The 20,315-nt window shown below is 38.6% G+C and overlaps 1 protein-coding gene across 1 annotated transcript in view; it reads left to right on the top strand.

Annotated features, from left to right (window-relative positions):
• The window catches only part of snap25a (synaptosome associated protein 25a), a 49,500-nt gene that overhangs the window by 10,965 nt on the left and 18,220 nt on the right, over positions 1 to 20,315 (top strand). Inside the window, exons 2-3 of the mRNA XM_063002053.1 lie at positions 12,658 to 12,801; positions 13,912 to 13,953. Coding sequence (XP_062858123.1) covers positions 12,730 to 12,801; positions 13,912 to 13,953 — 114 coding nt within the window. The 5' untranslated portion in view covers positions 12,658 to 12,729. The remainder of the gene's footprint in view (positions 1 to 12,657; positions 12,802 to 13,911; positions 13,954 to 20,315) is intronic.

Raw genomic sequence — 20,315 nt, 5'->3', positions numbered from 1 at the left:
AGGAAAACCTCAGAGACACTGAAAGAACAAACAAACTCCTACTACTACTTCCAAATACTGAATGTATGGGATGCATCATGGTAAAAAAAAGCAGACAGTAAGAAGACAATAATGCTAAGGGGAAATTTGTCTGGATAGTCGGGTCTAACTGTCAAACAATCATAATTGGGTTAGGAGATTACTGTGCAAGCAAAACAATTTGGCTCAGGGTTGTAACAGGTCCAAGTCCACCTGGTACCACTGGGTACAAGGCAGAAATACTCTGGACAGGACACCAATGCATCACAGGACTTTGTCCATTCCATGCCTCCCTTACATAACCAATCGTGTATAGATACCTGTCGGCCATTAGCACCAGTGGTAGGCTGGCTGCACCACCTGAGCACCAGATGAACTGGCACCCTGTATACTGTATTCCTGCCATGTGCCCAGTGTTTCCCTGTGGAAGCAAAGCTTATGCGGCCCTGACCACTACAAAGCAATTGATGAAAATAAGATGAAGTGAAAGGGTACATTGTGTACAATTGTAGAACATTTTATTAGCAATTTCAATGTTACCTCAAATGGCAGTAAGCCCTAATCTGAGGGTAGCCATAGTTCCTTTAATTTTTGATAGCTTGGCAACTTGGCAACTGAGCATGTCATTATGTTGTCTAAAGGATCCAAAATTGCATTATATAATCAATAATTATTGTTGTAAGCAGTTATTGATTTGCTTATGTATTAATGACCTGAAATTAGGTTGAGAAATTAGAACCTACGCAGCTTTTTTCACAGCATGTTTACATTAAATCCTGATCCTGAATATGATTGAAGGCTTTGTTCATGTCTGTAGGCTCATGGACTCTCTAATTGCTTTTTAATGTCTTTGTTTTTGCAGCTTCTTAAATATTTATCAACCATTCATGCCACGACTTGCCACTTCTGCGGCTTTCCGCACAAACCTTAAAAGCTCAGCCCTCCATCATTTAACCTTCATTATAATCCTTATTGTCATACTCAAAGCTTGGGTTCTTAAAATAAAAATGTGAAGTACTCTTGATGGTGTACTTGAATAATGCAATTTATCTCACTACATGTAGGTCACGTTATGTAACAGGAATATGCACGAACATGATCACACAATGTCGTGCATAAGTTGCTTGTAAATTTTGTACTCAAAAATCCATTTTAGCAAGTGAATGAAGCATGTTCTGGTAGAAGGGAGAAGAACAAGCATTTTGTTATTTAATTAAGGCATTAAAGAGCATGCTTAAACCATGTTTTTATGATACTTCTTCTTAATAGTGTGCTAATTTTATGTCATGTCTCCAGAATAGTTGTTAGTAATAGAGGACGGGTGCTCTTTTATAGCTGTGCTGTTAAAAAAAATCCATCCCATTACAGGACAGCATTATTAGTCTGGCCTGCTATAAGTGGACTGCGGGATGTACTCCTTGATTCGCAGTTGGGTGGGGTTTTGTTACTGCAGTAAAATCTTTTACTGCAGAACAGGCACAGGTGGTCATGTGAAATAGACCATTGGCAGATCAGTTGCATAGAAAAAAAAGACTATCTAAAGAAGAAGTATATACAGCAAATGAGCTCCAGGCTTAGAGAATACTAGAATAAACGCTGTGTCATGCATGTTGATGAGTGTGGCAGTGACAGCAGAACAGAACATTTTATGCTCAAATACAAAGCAAAACTAAAGCAAAGCAGAATGGGTCGCGCCTCACCGCTGAGGTGCAGAGTGTAGCAATAATTAAAAATTAACCCAATTTGCAGAATGGTTAATCAAGGTAGAACAATACTGTGGGTTAAGGGCCAAAATTCCCAAAACAAACAAATTAACAGATGAAAGACATAAAAAAACATCCACAGCCCGCAGGAGAGAAAGTGGATAGAAATAGGATGAAGCAGAAATAAAAACTGGTTGTCACAAAATGCGGAGCTGCTCAGAGTGCCTTTGACAACAAGTTCTCAAAAAAAGAGGACAGAAAGGAAACCCAGAACAAAGGATGAGCGGCACCCCACTGATCTCATTGGCAGATTACAAGGACCCGTTACAAGAACATGGCACTGTCAACAATTCATGATCACTTTAGGTTCAACTAATTTAAAGCAGGCTACAAAGACCACACGTCTAGACTTTTAATAATAAAATACTCAGATCTGCCCATATTCACTCACTTTCTTAACCGCTTATCCAATTAGGGTTGCGGGGGGTTGCTGGAGCCTATCCCAGCTTTTCAATGGGCGCAAGGCACACAGTAACACCCTGGATGGGGCGCCAGTCCATCGCAGGGCAGACACACATACATCTGTGCACTATATTAGGTGCCATCAGGATGTAGCCAATAAGAATTTAGAAACAAGAGGGTACATTTTGCCCTAGTTGCTATGTTTCTTTGTTCTGCAATAGACTAACTAGATACTCCAGAGGAAAGCTAATCTCACGATTAAGGTTTATTTCCTTTTTGGTCATTTCTAAATATGGTCAGTTCTAAATATAGGACAACGTGTAACAATAAAAGTTGCTTTTAAAAGGTCATAAGCAATTGCCATTTGATTTAGAAGTCATGGTTAGTGTGTAATGCACTGCAATGAATTAGTGCCCTGTCCTTGCATCCAGCATTTGTGGGTGACACCAGACTCATTACAACCCTGACCTGTAGAAAAATGATGGATGGATACTATGAATTTATAATCAGAACGGGATAGTGGCTTGTAAATGTCTAGTTGAGCCTTATTTAAAATCATATCCACAATCCATTCCCAAAAGAAGAAAGTAATCCATATCACCACACAGAAGCGGAAAAGCTAATAATAAGACCAAGATCAAGATAATCTCATAAAAATAAATCAGCTTTCTCTGATCTCTAAGATTTCGAAATGTGATGAATAAACCCCTTTTATCCAACTGAACTGCAAGTACAGTGAAAAAGTTTAAACAGGCAGTGCAAAATGCAGACAGTAAGTGACAGTAAGACCATTGATGAGACATGATTTGGTGGCATAGAAAGAAGACTGATGCATTGAAAAAGAATAACATTTTAGTGCAATATTGTAAAAATTACATTTACACAAGTAAAGATTAATTGTGCATTAAAAGTGCCATTTGTGATGAAGGTTAAGTATATTTTCCTTAAAAAGAACGTATTTGGAAACTTATTACCAACGTATTTGGAAACCCTGAAGATGAATACAGATACAAAATGGGCAGTATATTGCTGCTTTAAAACCAACACCACCCCCAACACAGACAATCACCATCACAATCATTATTTGGCTTTTATATCTGCACTCATTTAAAGCAAACTTAAAGCATGTGCAATACCTTATTACTTATTATTTTATTAATATATGTATAAACACGTATTATACTTTTGTATTCTGAAAGTTGCTGTAACGTTGCAATTATCTCCTGTGGGATAATAAAAGGCTATCTTATCTTATTTGAAAATCACATAGAAACAGAGATTTTTGGTAATATATACAATTAATCTTGGGAGCAAAAACATGAAGAATATAAGAATATGATGTACCAGGTTTAGCAAAGCTTATCCTATTTAAAACTTGCTAAGCTTCAGTTATTTTTAATTAGAAATCATGGTTACACATAGACAAAACAATTTCCGTAAAAAGACATTTGTTTTACAGTTTTAAAAATATTATTACACAAACCCCATTTCCAGACGAGTTGGGACATTTTGACAAATGAATGAAGGTCTAATTTGTTCATTCTCTTAACACTTTATTTAACTGAGAAAGGAACAATAAAATAATTTCCATTGTTTTCACTGATCGTTGTATTTTATAACTATAAGCACATTTTTTATTTTATGCTTGCAACACACTCAGGGAAAGTTGGGACAGATGCATGTTTACTACTAAGTGACCACAGTGGGGCCAAAAAGTATTTAGTCAGCCACTGATTGTGCAAGTTCTCCTACTTAGAAAGATGAGAGAGGTCTGTAATTTTCATCATAGGTACACTTTAACTATGAGAGACAAAATTTATGGTGGAAAATAAGTTAATAAATAAATAAAAGCAAGGTTTCTGGCTCTCACAGACCTGTAACTTCTTCTTTAAGAAGCTCTTCTGTCCTCCACTCATTACCTCTATTAATGGCACCTGTTTGACCTCGTTATCTGTATAAAAGACACCTGTCCACAGCCTCAAACAGTCAGACTCCAAACTCAACCATGGCCAAGACCAAAGAGCTGTCGAAGGACACCAGGAAGAAAATTGTAGACCTGCACCAGGCTGGGAAGAGTGAATCTACAATAGGCAAGCAGGTTTGTGTGAATAAATCAACTGTGGGAGCAATTGTAAGAAAATGGAAAACATACAAGACCATTGATAATCTCCCTCGATCTGGGGCCCCACGCAAGATCTCATCCCGTGGTCAAAATGATCATGAGAACGGTGAGCAAAAATCCCAGAACTACACGGAGGGACCTGATGAATGACCTGCAGAGAGCTGGGACCAAAGTAACAAAGGCTACCATCAGTAACACACTACGCCGAGAGGGACTCAAATCCTGCAGTGCCAGGCGTGTCCCCCTGCTTAAGCCAGTACATGTCCAGGCCCGTCTGAAGTTTGCCAGAGAGCATATGGATGATCCAGAAGAGGATTGGGAGAATATCATGTGGTCAGATGAAACCAAAATGGAACTTTTTGGTAAAAACTCAACTCGTCGTGTTTGGAGGAAGAAGAATGCTGAGTTGCATCCCAAGAACACCATACCTACTGTGAAGCATGGGGGTGGAAACATCATGCTTTGGGGCTGTTTTTCTGCAAAGGGGACAGGACAACTGATCCGTGTTAAGGGAAGAATGAACAGGGCCATGTATCGTGAGATTTTAAGCCAAAACCTCCTTCCATCAGTGAGAGCATTGAAGATGGAACGTGGCTGGGTCTTCCAGCATGACAATGATCCCAAACACACCGCTCGGGCAACGAAGGAGTGACTCCGTAAAAAGTGGCCTAGCCAGTCTCCAGACCTCAACCCCATAGAAAATTTGTGGAGGGAGTTGAAAGTCCATGTTGCCCAGCGACAGCCCCAAAACATCACTGCTCTAGAGGAGATCTGCATGGAGGAATGGGCCAAAATACCAGCTACAGTGTGTGCAAACCTGGTGAAGACTTACAGGAAACGTTTGACCTCTGTCATTGCCAACAAAGGTTATGTTACAAAGTATTGAGTTGAACTTTTGTTATTGACCAAATACTTATTTTCCACCATAATTTACAAATAAATTCTTTAAAAATCCTACAATGTGATTTCCTGGATTTTTTTTTCTCGTTTTGTCTCTCACAGTTGAAGTGTACCTATGATGAAAATTACAGACCTCTCTCATCTTTCTAAGTAGGAGAACTTGCACAATCAGTGGCTGACTAAATACTTTTTGGCCCCACTGTATTAATTACACTTTTTTAATGTTTAGAAACTGAAGTTACTAATTGTTATTAAAAATACAATTAAGCAAGTGGAATTTTTGCACATTCTTGCTTGATACAAGAATTCAGCTGCTCAACAGTCAAACGGTTCTCTTTGTCTATGGCACAGAGAACTTTTTGTCCCCAAAAGAAGCTTTTAGTCTTAGAATTGCGTAGAATTCATGTAGGACTTTCTCTTAATGTAATGCTTAAGGAAGCATTTCTTTGAGTGGTGGACTGTGACAACAGTTTTCTGAAAAGTACTACAGTACTCCGGGTGGACTGCAGTAGAGGTTTTCTGAAAAGTACTCCAGTACTCCAGGTGGACTGCAGTAGAGGTTTTCTGAAAAGTACTCCAGTACTCCAGGTGGACTGCAGTAGAGGTTTTCTGAAAAGTACTCCAGAGCCCATTTGTTCTAAATTAACACGCAACATGACGGTTTCTGGTGCTATGTCCTCTGAGGTCACACGTTAAGTGGTTTCTGGCTTTGCTCTACACAGACTGAGATTTATCCAGATTCCCTGAATCTTTTCATATTATTATGTATGGTAGATGGTGAAAACCCACTATTTTCAATATAACGCAAATTATTTGCAATCTTGCTTTGAGAAATCTTCTTTTTGAACTGATTGACAATTGACAATTCCCATCTTTGTTGTGTTATTATGCTGTAGTCTATAAAACAGTTTGTTTTAGCTCCTTTGTCATATGTTGCACCAGTTATCATCAATACTGTGGTGTATGTGTATATTTCAACAAAAACATTTGATTTTTGGTTAAATGCCCGGGGAAAAATATGGAAAGATAATTTGCTAAATGTTGTTATTTGAGAAAAAAAATAGCAACAGCAGTCGATAAAGAAAATCTCAATTGTTTCATAGCTTACATTTTACACCACAATAATAGATTATATTACTGAGGGCATTTTACAAATCAATGCCTTTACAACTCACTGACTGGGCAAATTAACAAAATAATGTATGCTTAATAATTCTAGAGCAATAGGCTGATGAAATATGTGTTCAATTACTTTGACACTTGTCAAGTATAAAAAGAATCGTTAATATAGTTGGTTTCAAATGGTTGCAATATGCAAGTGAAATAGATTAATATTCATCATTGCACTGTACCTTTGCAGAGTTTGTCCTTGCTCTTTAAAGTGCTGTCCTCTCTCTTTAAAAAAGATATTGACTGAGATCAGTTTGTTTCTGATCTGATCTAATCTGATCTCCACTGACAAGAGGGCAGGCCTGAAAACTGGGTTTTACATTGCCTCTAATCGCCATCTATGGGGAGTTTTGTCTATGGTCCAATGTAATGTGGCTATCTCCAGGATGTATTCCTATCTAGAGCCCAGTGTTTCCGAGCTGTACTAAACCTATTATAACCTACAGGAAAAAATAGTTAATTTATTAAAATACATTATTTATGTATTATGGAAACTGTTTATTCACCACAGCTTGTTTGTTAGTTGTTCACCATAATTTAATACAGTCTAACAATAATTAAATTGAAAGTAGAACATAGCACTAAGAGAACCCACATTATTTGGTTTTAACCTTGCCTTTGGTCATGATTAACAGTTTCCTTTTCCTAAATTGCTGCTAGACATAAGTGAGTAATGACTTGCAGTGTAATGGCACAGTAGTGTATTCCTGCCTTTTTGGCTCTAGACCCACAATGACCCAAAAAGAAGTAGTTACTAAAGAGAAATAAATAACTGATGATTAATGAATAATCAATAACAAATATGTAATCACTCGTGTCAGCATATCTTTTTATTTTTTCTGACATTAAAGGAGGTGTGAGTGATTTGGGTAGTCTGCTGAGATTCAAACCCCGGATCTCTGTTGTAGTATTGATACAGAGCTAAATTACAGTGGACCTTCCTCCTAATTATAAAGTTTAGATGTTTTAGCCACACCCATTGCTAATACCTGGTATGAAGAGGAACACTAGTGGCATGTACACAGCCTGGACCTCGACCCACTGAGCAACTTTAGGATAAACTGGAATGTCCGTTACAAGCCAGGCCTTTCCATCCTAAATCGGTGCACACGAATGTCCTTTAACTCAACAGGCACACATTTACACAGACAGCTCTTGCTGAAAGCCTTCATAGAAGACTGAGTTGTCTGAGGAGCTTAGAGTTGGGTGTCCAGGGGTTTCACTGAAGCAGTTTTCATTTTTCCAATATAAGAAGTGATACAGTAGGAACAGTCGGTGCTGTGGGACTCTTGTTTTGAAATTCCCTGAGCATGAAGATAACGCTCAGCCGGAGTGCCGCTTGCTATCTGTTTATTTTAAGCCTGCTGTCAGCTGATGTTTGTTTTAATATCTATTCTTGTTTGCTGAGCTGTTAGGAGTGAATATGAAAAAAGAAATGCCAGTGACTCTTTTGGATGAACATAAAACAATATTAAAAAAGCAACTTTTGTAATGAACAAAAGATTGAAGAGAACAAATTGTAACTCCTAAAACTTACCAATATGGTAAATTCAAAGCTGTTTCCTATATGATTACACTGTAAATGAAGTAAAAGCTGTTATTTTAAACACATGCTTATGCTACTAGATGCAGTCCTAACCTGTTTCGTGATGGATTAAAAATACTTAAAACAGGTTTAAGTAGCATTAGTATTTACACCAATGAGGCATAACATTATGACAGGTGAAGTGAATAACACTGATTATCTCTTCATCACGGCACCTGTTAGTAGGTGGGATATATTAGGCAGCAAGTGAACATTTTATCCTCAAAGTTGATGTGTTAGAAGCAGGAAAAATGAGCAAGCGTAAGGATTTAAACGAGTTTGACAAGGGCCAAATTGTGATGGCTAGACGACTGGGTCAAAGCATCTCCAAAACTGCAGCTCTTGTGGGGTGTTCCTGGTCTGCAGTGGTCAGTATTCAAGTGGTCCAAGGAAAGAACAGTGGTAAACCAGCGACAGGGTCATGGGCGGCCGAGGCTCATTGATGCACGTGGGGAGCGAAGGCTGGCCCGTGTGGTCCGATTCAACAGACGAGCTACTGTAGCTCAAATGGCTGAAGAAGTTAATGTTGGTTCTGATGGAAAGGTGTCAGAATACACAGTGCATCACAGTTTTTTTGTGTATGGGGCTGGTGTAAGTAATCATATACCACAGCCTGTGAATATTTATCCACACACACAAAGATAGATAGATAGATAGATAGATAGATAGATAGATAGATAGATAGATAGATAGATAGATAGATACAGTGCCTTGCAAAAGTATTCAGCCCCCTTGAACTTTTCAACCTTTTGCCACATTTCAGGCTTTAAACATAACGATATGAAATTGTAATTTTTTGTGAAGAATCAACAACAAGTGGGACACAATCGTGAAGTAGAACGAAATTTATTGGATATTTTAAACTTTTTTTAGAAATAAAAAACTAAAAAGTGGGGCGTGCAATATTATTCAGCCCCTTTACTTTCAGTGCAGCAAACTCACTCCAGACGTTCAGTGAGGATCTCTGAATGATCCAATGTTGACCTAAATGACTGATGGTGATAAATAGAATCCACCTGTGTGTAATCAAGTCTCCGTATAAATGCACCTGCTCTGTGACAGTCTCAGAGTTCTGTTTAAAGCGCAGAGAGCATCATGAAGACCAAGGAACACACCAGGCAGGTCCGAGATACTGTTGTGGAGAAGTTTAAAGCTGGATTTGGATACAAAAAGATTTCCCAAGCTTTAAACATCTCAAGGAGCACTGTGCAAGCGATCATATTGAAATGGAAGGAGTATCAGACCACTGCAAATCTACCAAGACCCGGCCGTCCCTCTAAACTTTCAGCTCAAACAAGGAGAAGACTGATCAGAGATGCAGCCAAGAGGCCCATGATCACTCTGAATGAACTGCAGAGATCTACAGCTGAGGTGGGAGACTCTGTCCATAGGACACAATCAGTCGTACACTGCACAAATCTGGCCTTTATGGAAGAGTGGCAAGAAGAAAGCCATTTCTCAAAGATATCTATAAAAAGTCACCTGGGAGACACACCAAACATGTGGAAGAAGGTGCTCTGGTCAGATGAAACCAAAATCGAACTTTTTGGCCACAATGCAAAACGTTATGTTTGGCGTAAAAGCAACACAGCTCATCACCCTGAACACACCATCCCCACTGTCAAACATGGTGGTGGCAGCATCATGGTTTGGGCCTGCTTTTCTTCAGCAGGGACAGGGAAGATGGTTAAAATTGATGGGAAGATGGATGGAGCCAAATACAGGACCATTCTGGAAGAAAACCTGTTGCAGTCTGCAAAAGACCTGAGACTGGGACGGAGATTTATCTTCCAACAAGACAATGAACCAAAACATAAAGCAAAATCTACAATGGAATGGTTCACAAATAAACGTATCCAGGTGTTAGAATGGCCAAGTCAAAGTCCAGACCTGAATCCCATCGAGAATCTGTGGAAAGAGCTGAAAACTGCTGTTCACAAACACTCTCCATCCAACCTCACTGAGCTCGAGCTGTTTTGCAAGGAAGAATGGGCAAAAATTTCTGTCTCTCGATGTGCAAAACTGATAGAGACATACCCCAAGCGACTTGCAGCTGTAATCGCAGCAAAAGGTGGCGCTACAAAGTATTAACGCAAGGGGGCTGAATAATATTGCACGCCCCACTTTTCAGTTTTTTATTTCTAAAAAGTTTAAAATATCCAATACATTTCGTTCCACTTCACGATTGTGTCCCACTTGTTGTTGATTCTTCACAAAAAATTACAATTTCATATCGTTATGTTTGAAGCCTGAAATGTGGCAAAAGGTTGAAAAGTTTAAGGGGGCTGAATACTTTTGCAAGGCACTGTAGATAGATAGATATAAACTACCAACAGAGAGAAAAGGGAATTAAAATCTTAATAAATACACACAACTGTAACAAAGTAATATAATATTACTATTTTATCACCTTAAAGTCACAAAAATCGTCTCCCAGTGTCAAAATACATATTTTAGCTGGACCTGGCAACCCTGTGTGTCATTATTCATATAGTAAAGATCCGTTTTGTTTAATATTGTTGATAAAGCAACAACCAAAACCTTTTTAGATAAATTTTTATTGCCAACCTGTTTGGGTGTCAGATTCATTTATATGTTAGTATAAGGTCATGTGAAGGACAGAACACAACTGTAATTACCACCCAGGCTTTACATAATGAAGTTCTGTGGTAAGACCACCTAAATCCCTAAAAGTCACCAATTTCAATGCTAGCAAGCTTTTCAGTGATTGTTCACCGTGCTGCTGTTGTATATTGTATACGTTTAGGTTGTTACATCACTACTTGTAGACCAAATCTCCTTACTGCTGCTTTTAAATGTATGTGGGTTTTACATGCCTGCATATGTCCTTACTAACACCTTAAAATGACTTGTGTACCATCCTGGAGGATTTGGACTACCTGCACAACCTGAATGTGCTGCATGTACTGCCTCATGCTACCAGTAGACCTTGTGGTGGATTGGCGCCCAGTCTTGCGCTCGGTGTTTTCTAGTGTTTCCCGGACTCTGATCAGGATGATGAAAGTAAAAATAAAATGCTTTTTTAATCCTGAACTGGTGTGCTCATTCCTTACTAAAGCAGAAGAGAGTGATTAATGAGGTTTTACAAATGTTAATAGACCATCCTGCATTTTCCATGCAGTGAAAGGTCAGGCCACCACATAAAAGCTAATTGCTAATGTCTGCTGTATGTAAATGAATGAATCAATGTTCTGTTTTTTTGCACCATAAATGTGACTGAATTTTATATTTAGTTACGTAATACCATGTAGCTGTTATTTATTTAGGTTGCTACACTGGGTGCATAGTACTTTCTTATTACTTTCTATATGCAGTGATTTTTGCATATTTTGCATATTAGACACATGTAAAAAGCAGTGTCCAAAATAACAAAAACAAAGTAACAAATGTTGTCACAATATGGTGGGGTGATCTGGCTGTCCAAGACAACTAAGTTCTATGAAAAGAGGAACAAGAGGAAACCCAGATCCAGCCAGGGCAGCAATAGCTGAGCTGGCACTCAATCCCATCAACTGGCACAGTACTTGCCCAGCGTGGGTCCATATGTGTTCTGGAAAAGGGATGTTATGCCGCCTTTAGGGCAATTCACTCTCACAGGGCAGTTATATCGCATAACCTGAAAGTGCCGCAATCTCAGTCAGGTTACAATTCAAAGATAAAGTGTGCTGGCATCCCACACTGGCAGAAAATCAGAACGGACCAGCATAATGTTTTTGGAAAAAAGCAGGAAGAAACCATGATAAATAGAAACACTTTCACCTGGAGCAAATTAACACTCAACAAGACGCAGGAACCGACATCGATCATCTGCACCTCAATGCCCCATCTGTCAGCCAAATTTGGGGAGGCAGAAGGACATGAATCTGTAACTAAAACCAGCAGCTGATCACCACAACAGGTTACAAAAAAACACGGAAAACAAAAATATTTTTCAGACAGGCTTGTTAAAGTCCTGACTGACAGCCAGGATTTCAAGACCTTAAATGTGAGGTTCGTGCTTGACAAGCCTTCCAGCGTGGCTAAATAAAAGCAATTCTTTTTCCATAGAGACATTTTTAAAACTAATCTTCACTCATTAGAAATGTTTGGATTTTCTAAGCAGTTTCTTCACAGTCGTCTGTAGCCACATAATCTTTTTATTTTTAATAAATAAATGTGTTGTTTATCAAATTATGTTCATGATTAAAGATCTAGAACTCTTGTAGGAAAAAGTACACAAATTAAAACAAGAAGGGACATACCATTTTACAGCACTGTTGGTAAAATCGTAGGTAACATACACCATTAAATAAAAAAAATCCTAGACGGGCCTTTATTACACTAAACGGTCACAAAAATGCTTGCTACTCATAAATACTGCTTTTTCTTTGAGGTGTCTGTTGAAGCATTAAAATAGCCTGGCTAAATGAAATTACTTTACTAGATTATAAATCCAGATGACCTCGGTAACTGCTAGCTCAATGACAGCGGGTTGTGTGATTGGATCTGAGGCAAAAGGGCATGAACTTTAAAGGCTGACATGTTTACCTCCCATCCTTTAAATCTGGCCGGAACCGACAACAATCCTCACACATCAGTGGCCTTTCAGAGCAGCCATAATTCAGGAAAACATTACTACCCTTGATCAACTTGAGATTACTAAACAGTTCTGTCTGTCTTGATTCTGATTTTTCCAGCCCTCCCCTGACTCCCAGTAGAACCCAAACTTCCCTGTTGGAGATCAACTCCACCCACTCCACCCAGCAGCAATGGCAGATGACGCAGACATGCGCAATGAGCTCTCGGACATGCAGCAGCGTGCCGACCAGCTGGCTGATGAGGTAAGGATGAGCATCGTTTCTTAATCTGTTGCTTTCTATTTGTGTCAGAGTTCCAGGAGATTGCCAAAATTATGACTATTTCCAAAAAGCAAACATATTAGTGTTAACGGATGAAATCCGTTAGATCTCCAAAAACAGAAGAAAAAAATATCATACTAAAATCCCTAAATATATAATAACAGGAGCAAAAAAAATGGAATTAAAATTTCAGTTTCTAAGATATGCACATATTGCAAATAGGTTAAAAGTGTGAATTATTTAAACACTGTTTAAACACTAAGTACATTACTATCTTACGCAAAACATTACCTTGATAACCAACTTACTAACACTCATGTCAACAATCATATAGTGGGTACATCTAGAGCTCTTTTGAATTACTTCATAAAAATAACTAAATCAGTCATCTCTTTGTGAGGTCTATCAGTATGGTAAAGTTGAGTCAAATGAGCCTTGTAAAACAAGTCATGGATCTAATTACAGAGAAGCACTTATCTGAAAAACAATGAAAGACTAGCTTAATAACTGATCACACATCAGTGCTCAGTTTAGCTCATCATACTGACATCAAGAAAATATGGAACTGTGGCCACACTGTCAGGTCAGATAATCCTCTTAAACATCACTTTATAGACTCCATAATAAAGTTTAGAATGCTTAGGCTTTAATTCTAAGTGGTATGTGGCATACAAGGGACATCAGCCAGGTAACACCATCATTTCTGTAAAATGTAAAGTTGGTTACATTATGTTATGGGGTTGCTTTTTAGTAGTTGTGGAGTTTGAACTGCAACCGTGTAATTACTGGTCCTGTACCTTAGCTACAGAGCTACAACTAATTAGTGTCTTGGATCCTAGAAAAAAACTCTCTGATTCATAAAATTAAGCCACTCAAAAATATTTTCAAGTTTGCCTCACTGTGTGCTTTGGGTCATGGGGATTTTCCTCATGTTTATGGCATTGATTGCATTCTTTTTCGGGTTTAAGGTTATACAAATTTTCTTCTATTTAAAAATTATTAGGGTCACTGTGGTCCTGGTGACGTTCAAAGCCTTGGATATAATTCTGTCACACTTCCTTTTGTAAAATAATGTTTTGTCTCTTTCCGCAGTCACTGGAAAGCACTCGCCGTATGCTCCAGCTGGTGGAAGAGGTAAGTTATTTGTCAAATTAATTATTCGCAATATTACATACAAATGAATTTCAAAATGTGTCTGTACCCCCTGTTGAGTTCACATTGGGTACCGACACAGACAAGATTGGCGGATACTTCTCACTGTGAGACTCCTTCTCTGGCAGGTGAAAAGATACGGTCATTGTCTGAATGCATATCGGAGGGGGAACAGAATAGTCTTTGGCTCTCCTCATTCAGGTTGGGGGTCTGCAGTAGATGAGGATGTTACAACTGGGGAATTTGATATAACTACATTGAGAGAAAAAGGGAAAAATGCAGGAATATAATTAAAGAAAAATAACACCCACAATAGACCTACTATAATGTTAATGTACAGCGGGAGCCAATAATCAAGTTTACTAGTGAAAATGCTTCTATTTTGCATTTTCCCTGAATTAAATACAATTTAAATACAATTTTATTAGAAATCATAAAATCAGCATAACAGTTTGCGGGAAAAGTCTTTGAAAAATCCATACAGTTTAGAATTTCTTAGTATAAGTTGGTGTAATACGGCAGGCCTATAGCGCCGCACCTCCAAGAATTAAAAATAAACACCATATTCAGGATGCTTAACCAAGGTAGAACAATACTCTGGTTAAAAAGCCACAAAGAAAACGGGCAATGGTATGAAAGTGGTCAAAATAACAGAAACAAACAAAGAAACCAAAGAAAGTAACAAAACATATGCAGAAGCAGCAGAAAAAGTGGATATAAAAGGGAAAAATAAGAATGAAGGCTTAATCTATAATTCTACGCCAACCAAGTTCATGAAAGCAGGGTAAAGAGAGAAAACCCAGCAATGAAAGGATCCAAAAGTGGGACCAAGTCCAAAAAGGGCTGTCAAAAAGTTCATCCATTGAAGCTAATTATTGAAAGTAATTGGTGATTGTTAGAAGCCATGAAGTTGATAGTTAATGTGGATTCCTACTCATTAGTGTTTCTAATCTATATTCTGTCAAAATTAGCTTATTCATCAACTACTATTTGGAGAAATTTACAGGGGATATTTTTAAAAACCCAAACCATTGAAAAGGGGTAAAGAGAGAAAACCCAGAACAAGTTGAGGACAGCAATAAAAGGATCCAGATATGGAGCCAAATCCGAAAAGGGTTGTCAAAAAGTTTAGTGACACAGCTGGGTTAAAAAAAATATATATATATATAAAAGTGCCATCATCAACGCCGGCAAAAGAACAGAACAATCGGGCCTGGCATCACGGTTTCAAAGAATAACAGGTGCCAACAGAGGAAGCATAATTAAATACATTAATCAGCCTCCATGCCCCCTGTGCCAGTCATAAATACATGGAAGATGGACATGATTTTTTATGTCATGTCTCTCTGCCAATCTCCATGGCAGGTGGGCCAGTTACAAGGCATATGTAAGCACATATGTGAAACTGACCACGTCTATTCCTTTGGACAAAAAGGTCAGATTTCTGTGGGTCTTATCCTTTTAATTGAAGCACATGATCAGATGACTTTAAAAAGGGGGATGTGATCTATAAAGCTTCTTATCGGTAGCTTGTTTAGAGACGAGGGATCTTCAAAAAGTTTCCACACTTTTATATATTCGTTGTAAGGTGAGGGTGGGAGCAGTACTAATCTTGTCTGAGAGACTGAGAGAGAGCTTATAGTTTGGATTTAGCGCCAACTGATTTCCACCTTTTTGAACGCTCCAGAGAAGCTTTAAGGGGAAGAAGATTTTCATGTGATGATGATGTAAAATCAGTGGTGCATCAGTGGCTACACACTCAACCAAAATAAATTTTTGCTGATGGCATTAAAAAGTTGGTTCGAAGCTGTGAAAAATTTATCGGAAAGTGACTATGAAGAAATATGTTATTAGTTTTTGAAATTCTTAATAAATAGTTTTAAAAAAGTGCAGAAACTTTTTGAAGAACCATCCTAAATACATAAAATATGGCCATACTAAATACTAAGAAATTCCTGTACATTTTTCTAAAATTCATCTTTTTACTCAGTGTTTACACAACTTGCCCTGAAAAAGACTAATTAATTCAACATGCAGAATAAAAGTTGTTTTTTTTTACTAATGATTTTATACCTTTGGCCCCCATCAGTAATAAGCTTAATCAAGTTATGTACAGACGCAACAGAAAATATCCAACCACCATGACCTTCAATTGTATGATGGTGATGTGAATAGAATTAAATCAAAACAAATACACAACAAGAACTCAAAACATCTAGTTCTCTTTACAAATGTTCATGTGTACCAAACAAGCTGTTGATCATTACGGCCAAAGAATTTTAGTTCTTTCGTCACTCCAAAGAACTGTGTCCCAGAACTATGCAGACCTATTTAAATTCCTTCTGGCATATTCCAGTCAACCATTCCTGTGCTTCTTAGTCAAGAGTGGTGTGCACTGGGTAGTTAAGTCATGAAGACCCTGGTTGTTAGGTGCTCTTCCTATGGTTCTAATACTTTCGCAATAAAAAAAAGTGTTTTTGCTAAGACCTCTGAACCAAACTGAACCAAAACAGCCAGACAGGTTTGTTCATGCACCATAAGTCTGAAACTTCTGGACAGTACTCCCAATGGTATCGCTAGAATTGTTCAAGGTCTTTTACTAACCGTTGCCCTTTTAGTGCATGAAATGATCTTCTCTCTCAGCTTTTGTAACAACTTAAATCTCTGGGTGGTGTTTATATAACACATCACGACCGAAGCAAATTAAGGTTTGTTATTGAGTTCTCAATGGTTTAATCATGTAACCCAACTTTAGGTCTTACAAACAAGCAGTAGGTTTTAAGATCAGCAATTATGTAGAGGTTCATTATCTTTGTTTAAGGCTTTTAAGACTTAAAGCAAAATTAAACTCTGCTAAAAGGGTTAGAGTTATTAATCCTTATTTTCCTTTCTTTGGGGGGTTGAATATCTCCAATTGCAACTGTCTTACAGCTGCAAAAATAACACTGCACTTTTAAAATACTTTTAAAATAAATTTATACAGAAATTCAAGTTAAAAAAACAAAATTGCTGTTAGATTCTTTTCTCAACCTCATTTACATTTTTGTGTCTTTATTAATTACTGTTTCTTAGTTTAGCTAAAGTGATGTTGCCTAGAATTAAACACAATTAAAAACAACAATATTTGGCCGCTCAGGTAAAAACACAGTAAAAACACACGGTAAAAACACACGCTGGCACACCAGAGCCGGGATCTTGAATACATCGTATCGAATCTCAGCTCTGCCATCCGGCTGGGCTGAGCAGCCACATGAACAACGATTGGCCTGTTGTTCATATAGGGGTGGGACATTAAGCCGGATAGGGACTCTCTCATAACTGATGCAACTATGACCTCTGCTGGCTGGTTTATGGCGCCTGCACAGGGGTGGGGAAGGAGTGCGTTGATCAGGGTGTGTCTCCCTGTACACAGAGCTGATCCGCAGCTGATCTCGTCTAGTGTAGGTGACAAAATGCATACGGCTGCTGCCCACCTTAACCTTAATTGCTTGTATTGTTTTTAGTCACAACTGTAGATCACTTTATATTAAGGCATCTGCTATATGCTATAATGCAGTTTTCAACTGATGATTAAGTAAACATAAGACCCCATTATGAAAGGAATAAAACACATTAGATAAAAATTAGCATAAATTATCCCAGGATTTTTAAGACTTACAGTTTATAAATTAGGTCAGGCTGTTTGTGTGTCTCTGTCCTGTCTGATGAGATCAAGACAGATGGTTTGTGTGGCCAGAAGCAAGTTCAGTCATTTTTAACCAGGCTAGACAGGACTAGGGTGGGGAGAGGTAAAAAAAAAAAAAACACCAGGGGGACAGCGATGTGGAGAATATATTGTGGTGCAGAGGCAAATGACTTTCTGCTGTATATGTCAAGGTTGTACACATAATCAGTGTCCATATTGCTGTTAAAGCACCACCCATGCCAATTAACTGGAAGAAAAGACTGGAGCAATACATGAGGAACAGTCTGTTCTGGTGGAAGACAATAAAATGGAGGACACAGGCTCTTAAAGGTGGCTCAGCACTTAGTAAATAATAAATAATTAAAATGCCTCTACATGTTCCCTATTTTTAGCTTTCTGCTTTGAGTTTCATTAGTCGTGTTATACATTTTGTAGTAGAGACACAGAGAAAAGCAAAATTATATATATATATATATATATATATATATATATATATATATATATATACAGTGTATCACAAAAGTGAGTACACCCCTCACATTTCTGCAAATATTTTATTATATCTTTTCATGGGACAACACTATAGACATGAAACTTGGATATAACTTAGAGTAGTCAGTGTACAGCTTGTATAGCAGTGTAGATTTACTGTCTTCTGAAAATAACTCAACACACAGCCATTAATGTCTAAATAGCTGGCAACATAAGTGAGTACACCCCACAGTGAACATGTCCAAATTGTGCCCAAATGTGTAGTTGTCCCTCCCTGGTGTCATGTGTCAAGGTCCCAGGTGTAAATGGGGAGCAGGGCTGTTAAATTTGGTGTTTTGGGTACCATTCTCTCATACTGGCCACTGGATATTCAACATGGCACGTCATGGCAAAGAACTCTCTGAGGATGTGAGAAATAGAATTGTTGCTCTCCACAAAGATGGCCTGGGCTATAAAAAGATTGCTAACACCCTGAAACTTAGCTACAGCATGGTGGCCAAGGTCATACAGCGGTTTTCCAGGACAGGTTCCACTCGGAACAGGCTTCACCTAAGTCGACCAAAGAAGTTGAGTCCACGTGTTCGGCGTCATATCCAGAGGTTGGCTTTAAAAAATAGACAAATGAGTGCTGCCAGCATTGCTGCAGAGGTTGAAGACGTGGGAGGTCAGCCTGTCAGTGCTCAGACCATACGCCGCACACTGCATCAATTCGGTCTGCATGGTCGTCATCCCAGAAGGAAGCTGACGCACAAGAAAGCCAGCAAACAGTTTGCTGAACACAAGCAGTCCAAGAACATGGATTACTGGAATGCCCTGTGGTCTGACGAGACCAAGATAAACTTGTTTGGCTCAGATGGTGTCCAGCATGTGTGGCAACGCCCTGGTGAGAAGTACCAAGACAACTGTATCTTGCCTACAGTCAAGCATGGTGGTGGTAGCATCATGGTCTTGGGCTGCATGAGTGTTGATGGCACTGGGGAGCTGCAGTTCATTGAGGGAAACATGAATTCCAACATGTACTGTGACATTCTGAAACAGAGCATGATCCCCTCCCTTCGAAAACTGGACCTCATGGCAGTTTTCCAACAGGATAACGACCCCAAACACAACCTCCAAGATGACAACTGCCTTGCTGAGGAAGCTAAAGGTAAAGGTGATGGACTAAACCCAATTGAGCACCTGTGGGGCATCCTCAAGTGGAAGGTGGAGGAGTTCAAGGTGTCTAACATCCACCAGCTCCGTGATGTCATCATGGAGGAGTGGAAGAGGATTCCAGTAGCAACCTGTGCAGCTCTGGTGAATTCCATGCCCAGGAGGGTTAAGGCAGTGCTGGATAATAATGGTGGTCACACAAAATATTGACACTTTGGGCACAATTTGGACATGTTCACTGTGGGGTGTACTTACTTATGTTGTCAGCCATTTAGACATTAATGGCTGTGTGTTGAGTTATTTTCAGAAGACAGTAAATCTACACTGCTATACAAGTTGTACACTGACTACTCTAAGTTATATCCAAGTTTTTTTTCTATAGTGTTGTCCCATGAAAAGATATAATAAAATATTTGCAGAAATGTGAGGGGTGTACTCACTTTTGTGATACACTGTATATATATATATATATATATATATACTGTATATATATATAGGTGAAAGGCATTGAGCTTCGTCAGTAATTCCAAACCTCTGTGGAGATTCAGCAGAGCCCAGTGCTTATATCTAAACCCCCAAGGATTCATTAAATACCTGCTAGAGCATGGGGTAGCCACCGCTACCGAATCTTACCCTGATTTATGCCACCATGCAGCTGCATGCTGTAAAACCTTGATCCCTTTTTTCTCTCACAAATTGCCGAGACAGCAGCTTTGTTGATTAAAGCTTCACCAGCTCATTTGGCCATATTTCAGCAGTACAAAGACAATAGTGCAAAAGAGCAGAAATGTGATTTTTTTTTAGAAATAAATCTGAAATCATTTCATCAGCTGAAGCTAATTATTGAAAGTACTTGGTCGTACTATTCAATACATCAATATTAGTGAGTGTTAGAGGCCAGGAAATGGATGTGTAATTGTGGACTGCTACTCATTAGGGTATCTAATCGACAGTCAGGCAGAATTAGCTTCTTTATCAACTATGCAAAGCTCTAACTGGTATAAAAATCTAAATT

This window comes from Trichomycterus rosablanca, chromosome 9, assembly GCF_030014385.1.
Source record: "Trichomycterus rosablanca isolate fTriRos1 chromosome 9, fTriRos1.hap1, whole genome shotgun sequence".
Taxonomy (NCBI): Eukaryota; Metazoa; Chordata; class Actinopteri; order Siluriformes; family Trichomycteridae; genus Trichomycterus; species Trichomycterus rosablanca.
The sequence above is the reverse complement of the archived record's forward strand: the minus strand, read 5'-3'. Positions and strand labels throughout refer to the sequence as shown.